This window comes from Helianthus annuus, chromosome 10 (assembly GCF_002127325.2).
Source record: "Helianthus annuus cultivar XRQ/B chromosome 10, HanXRQr2.0-SUNRISE, whole genome shotgun sequence".
Taxonomy (NCBI): domain Eukaryota; kingdom Viridiplantae; phylum Streptophyta; class Magnoliopsida; order Asterales; family Asteraceae; genus Helianthus; species Helianthus annuus.
This window is the reverse complement of record NC_035442.2, coordinates 61,325,726-61,331,705: the sequence shown is the minus strand read 5'-3', so window position 1 is coordinate 61,331,705 and position 5,980 is coordinate 61,325,726. Positions and strand designations below refer to the sequence as shown.

General features: G+C 45.9%; 1 protein-coding gene across 1 annotated transcript; it reads right to left on the bottom strand.

Annotated features, from left to right (window-relative positions):
* Positions 1 to 4,471: 4,471 nt before the first annotated feature.
* On the bottom strand, positions 4,472 to 5,074 carry LOC110882266 (early nodulin-75-like). Its single transcript, XM_022130333.1, has one exon. The coding sequence runs from the start codon at positions 5,072 to 5,074 to the stop codon at positions 4,472 to 4,474; it is 603 nt and encodes a 200-aa protein (XP_021986025.1).
* Between the last annotated feature and the right edge of the window lie 906 nt (positions 5,075 to 5,980).

The window sequence follows — 5,980 nt, the reverse complement described above, 5'->3', positions numbered from 1 at the left end:
GGCCTCTGGTATTCGGCTTTTACCTTGGCGCATGTTAAACACTTGCTAACATAAACTGCAACATCGCCTTTCATCCTAGGCCACTAGTAGAAATCCTTAAGATCTTGGTACATCTTATCCGCACCGGGATGAATAGAGTACCGTGACTTGTGAGCTTCATCGAAAATAACCTTTCTCAAACCACCAAACAGAGGAACCCAAATCTCTCTCATGAAACATAAAGTTCCTTCCTCGTTTGGTACCAACTGCTTCTCCATCCCACAGAAATATCCCTCCTCAATGTTCCTTTCCTTAAGAGCTTCTTTCTGCGCGGTACGAATGCGCAGTGAGAGATCTGTCTGGACAATCATTTCCAAAGCCCTAACCCTTATGGTCTTGATTCTTTCGTTTCGACTTAGGGCATTGGCGACCACATTCGCCTTCCCTGGATGATACTTTATCTCGCAGTCGTAGTCGTTCAACAGTTCTACCCAGCGTCTTTGTCTCATGTTTAGCTCCTTCTGGTCGAATATGTGCTGCAGACTCTTATGATCCGTGAAGATTGTACATTGCGTACCATACAAATAATGTCGCCAGATCTTCAACGCAAATACCACTGCGCCTAATTCCAAGTCGTGCGTGGTATAGTTCTTCTCATGAACCTTCAACTAGCGTGACGCGTAAGCTATAACTTTCTGTCGCTGCATCAACACACATCCTAAACCTTGGCGCGAGGCGTCACAATACACCACGAAATCATCCGTTCCTTCTGGTAGTGATAAGATCGGTGCATTACAAAGCTTGTCCTTCAACAACTGAAACGCTTCTTCCTGTTTGATTCCCCAATCAAACTTCTTGTCTTTCTGCGTGAGGGAAGTTAAAGGTTGAGCGATTTTTGAAAAATCCTCAATGAACCTTCTATAGTAGCCAGCCAAACCTAAGAATTGTCGAATTTCGGTCGGCGTCTTTGGAGTCTCCCAATTCTTTATCGCTTCGATCTTTGTGGGATCCACATGGATTCCATCTCCATTAACCACATGTCCAAGAAATTGGACTTCACGTAACCAAAACTCGCACTTCGAGAATTTGGCATACAATTTTTCCTTTTTGTGTAACTCCAAAATGGCTCTTAAGTGTTGTTCGTGCTCATCCTTCGTCTTCGAACAGATCAAGATGTCGTCAATAAACACAATCACAAACTTGTCGAGGTACGGCTTACAAACTCTGTTCATTAAATCCATAAAAACAGCTGGCGCGTTTTTCAACCCAAATGGCATCACCAGAAACTCGTAATGTCCATATCGAGTTCTAAAAGCAGTCTTGGGAATACTTTCCTCTTGTATCCTCAGTTGATGATAACCTGATCGCAAATCGATCTTTGAGTAGAAGCTTGAACCTTGCAGCTGATCGAATAGGTCATCAATTCTTGGCAGAGGATATCTATTCTTGATTGTCAACTTGTTCAGCTCTCGGTAGTCGATACACATACGAAAACTACCATCCTTTTTCTTGACAAACAAAACTGGAGCTCCCCAAGGTGAGAAGCTTGGTTTGATAAATCCCTTGTCTAACAGCTCCTGGAGCTGCGTCGACAACTCCTGCATCTCCGGAGGTGCAAGTCGGTAAGGTGCCTTAGCCACAGGCGCGGCGCCTGGAACTAAGTCAATATGGAACTCGACTTGTCTCTGAGGTGGCAATCCTGGCAAGTCTTCTGGAAAGACTTCAGGATATACCCTTACCACTGGGATGTTTTCGATCTTCGGCTCAGCAGCTTCTTTATCCACGATGTGTGCCAAGAAGGCATCACATCCCTTCTGTAAACACTTTCGAGCTTTCAGACAGCTGATGATTCTCAAAGGCGTATCGCGCTTTTCTCCGTGAACCACGATCGTTTCTCCGTCTTCTATTGGGATGCGAATGGTCTTCTCGTGACAAACGATCTCGGCTTTGTTGCTTGACAACCAATCCATCCCTACCACCACGTCGAAGCTTCCCAACTCGACTGGTAGTAGATCCAAAGTGAACTCATGTTCTCCCAATTCAATTACACATCCTCTAACGACTTCGTTGGCTTCAACTAGCTTTCCATTGGCCAGTTCAATTGAGTACGGAACATCTAACTTACTAGCAGTTAACCCAAGCAAACTCTTAAATTCTAATGACACAAAGCTATAGTCTGCACCAGTATCAAACAGAACAGATGCAAAGCATTGATTTATAGGGAATGTACCAGTGACAACGTTGGGATCCTGGCGCGCTTCCCTTGCTCCGATGTTAAACACTCTTCCACGAACTTGATTCAGCTTTGGGCATTACTTCTTAAAGTGCCCAATTTCTCCACAATTAAAACATCCGGGTCCTTGACCATTACCACCTCCGTTTCCAGCTTGAGTGTTGTTTTGGTTGCGATTTCCATTCCCAGCTTGATTCGCAACGTTTCCACGGTTTCCATTTCCTCCATTTCCTCCATGCTTGCGGTTTCCATTACCATTCCCATAACCTCGATTCCCAGTACGCCCAGCACCAGTTCTGGCCCAACACGTATCCTTCGTGTGGTCGTTCCTTCCACATGATTCACACTTCCTCAATCTGCATTGGCCATTATGATGGTGCTGGCAAGTATTACACTTGGGCAGAGTACCCATATAACCCTTTCCTTTGTTCTCAACACCGGTTGCAGCTCTGGCCGGTGTGCTTGATTCACCCTTCTTGTTCGCATTGCTTGTACCTTGTTTAAAGTTCGAAAATTTCCTTTTATTTTCACCAGACGACTCCACGTGAGTCTCTTTCTTCTTCTACTCAGAATTCGAAAACTTGTTCAACCGAATGGCTTCCTCAGTAAGAGCCACACTGAGATCAATGGCTTCTATGATTGTCGCAGGCTTGGAAGTAGTAACCATGCTCATGATCTGAGGTGCCAATCCCCAGATAAAGCGCTCAATACGTTTAAACTCCGGTGTGACCATGTATGGCACTACATGGGACAAATCGTGGAATCTCTGAACATACTCTGCAATCTTGGGACCTTCCATTTTTAGGTGCCAGAACTCAGTCTCTAGCTTCTGAATTTCAGCACGTGAGCAGTACTTCCTTCTCATGAGCTCCTTCAGCTCATTCCATGACATCGCATAAGCAGCAGCTTCACCCAAAGTTTGCACTTACAAATTCCACCAAGATAGGGCTCCATCTAGAAATAGCCCTGAGATGTAGGTCACTTGTTGCTCGGGAGCACACTTGCTCATTCTAAGAACAGACTCAGTCTTCTCAGCCCATCTAACAAACGCAACAGCACCTCCTGTGCCGTCGAAATTCACGGGCTTGCAATCGAGAAATTACTTGTAAGTGCACCCTGCACATACGTTTGGATTTACAAATGGTATTAGCGAATGTGCTATAAATATCCAAATGTATCATAGTATATCTCAAACGACTTAACATTACCATTAGGTGGATTGTTATTGTTGTGGTTATGCGAGATATTTCCACTCGTTTCTGCATGAGAAGCAGCGTATTGTGCGATAGCTGCAACAATGATCCCTTGGAGTTCTGCCTCATTAGTGGGCATGCGCGGATCACGTCTTGGTGGAATCTTCTAAAAGATGTTTTACGTTGGTCAGGTCATAGTGAGTGAATAATATGGGTATGCAATAACATTCATCAAGCACATAACATCTCATGTTACAAATTAATCAAGCACATAACATCACATGTTATAGAATATAAACAATCAATCCAACATCACATATAATGAGAATACTGCGATTGCGCTACCATAAATCAAGACCACAGTACAATGTTTACAAGTTTTGTAACTGTATCGTACATCAAAAGTGACTAAGGGCCACATCGCCCTTGTCTAAACTGTCTAGTCAACTACAACAACAATCAAAAGCTAAACATCAAAAGTAATGTCATCAAAATGCGGTCTTCAAGAAGCTATATAGTCTGCACAATCGCGATCTTCTCACCAAAAGTCTACCTGCGTCGAATCAAAATGCCCATGCTGATGGCGGAGGAGGAGGAAAACGAAAGTAATACAGGCGATGCATATGTAACCAATCCTCCTCTAAAGCATGATAGACGCGCAACAAATATGCTATCTGCTGCTTAGAGGTCAAGAAACGGACGTCTGAATCAGGTGAAAGTGGACTAGGAGTGTGTGGTGCTGCAAATGGGGTCTGACAATGGCAAGGTGGTCGTGGAGCTCTCTCCAACTCCTATATACGACGGGTTAATGCCTCCTGCTGTATCATCAAAGATGTGAGTATGTCCTCCGTAGAGTACCCAACATGGTATGGGTGATATGGATCAGACAATAGCATGATAGGGGGCGTACTCCATAGAAATGGCTCGCTTGATGGGGTGAAGGATGGTGCAGTAGGTGGTGCAACAAGGGGAAAGATGTGAATGGAAAAGGTGATGACAGGATGGGTGGAGTAGAAACAGGCGGCTGCCTAGATGACCCCTCTCCAGGACGCGGTGGCGGTATGTCCTAGAGGAACGTAATAGGGAGATCAGTGCGGTGTGCGTCTGTGGTGTGTGGGGGAAACAACGGGATGTCAGGGGGTGCTAAAACGGGGGCTACTGAAGGTGTAACAGGAAACACAAATGGTGGGTAATCGTCATCGATCCACCCGTTGTGGGTGTCGGCATATCGTGGATCTATATGAGCAGCAAAAGGTGCACGGTCAAACAGTACCGGCACGGGAGCAGGTAACGGCGCATCAACGACAGGATCATCCACCAACGGTGGTGCAACAACTGGTGGGTCAGCAATGGGTATATCATCAACAAGAGGTGCAATGGCTGGTGCATCGTCATGAACAAGGTCATGCTCTAGTGCAGGATCAGGAGCAGCTACAGGCTCTGGGGCCACGACAGGCTCCGGGTCAACAAGATCCATATCAAAATCAGCTGGCATGTCAAACAAAGGATCAATAGGATCTACGGGCGCCTCTAAAGGCTGTTCCAAGTGAATGAACTCGATCTCCTGGTCAGGATCGAAATCAGGGGGAAAGATAGGATCAAAATCATCGTCAACCTCGTGGTCAAACTCGAAGTCATGTGCGGGACCGGGTGCAGCTGACAACGCCATGTCAGGATCGGCGTCTGAAGAGTGATGCTACACTCCCTGAGTGTGTAAGGACGCAGATGCCACAGACTCAAAGGAATCTGGTACAGGTGAACCAACAGGAAGCTCCTCTATAGGGGCCTCTACAATGGGAAGAATAACATCAGCAATAACAGGGGCCCCGCCCTCATGGTCAGCCTCAGGTGGGTCCTCCTCAAACAGATCGATGTCGTCATCAGAAACAACATTGAGTGGCACGTCTACGACTGGAAAAGCAGCAAGTGGTATAGGAGCAGGGATCACTGCAAGTGGTAGATCCCCGGCTGGAAGGCCATCAGCAGGCTCAACTCCGATGTCAGGCAGTGCGAAGGGCTGAAAATCGTCATCATCAGTGCTGGTGGTGTCGGAAGTGTAGACCTCTCGCTCTTTCGACGTTTGATAAGATCGCCATAGGATCCAAGGTGTCTGAAACTCCGGTGTTTGAAGATGATGGCATGATGTCTGTAACACAATCACACATATGCACAAATAATCAACATAAGATCAAATAATCAGGTAAGTCACCATAAAGCAAACAAGTAATTCTCCTAGTCTCCTAGACTGTCCTCCCAGCCTCTCAGACTGAACCTCCTAGTCTCTCAGACTAACTCCCCGGCCTCTAAGACCAACCTCCCCAATCTCTAAGATTGGCCACTCAGTCTTCATGACCGAACCTTCCCAGCCTCTAGGGCTAAACTCCCTCAGTCGCCAAGACTGAACCATAAATTTTGAAAAAGTGCTCATACTTTTTGTTCGTAAAAATGTTTGTGTCCTGGATCTGGACGTTTTAGTGTATGCAATGTAAAAATGTTTTCGTGAGAGCCCTAGTGATCATAGTCTAGACTCGAGAAAGAATCCTAGTTCGCTATGAACTTGGCTCTGATACCAAGC

Bases quoted from the DNA above. Each gene is read 5' to 3' on its own strand.
- LOC110882266 (XM_022130333.1), bottom strand. From the start codon at position 5,074: ATGGCGTTGTCAGCTGCACCCGGTCCCGCACATGACTTCGAGTTTGAC.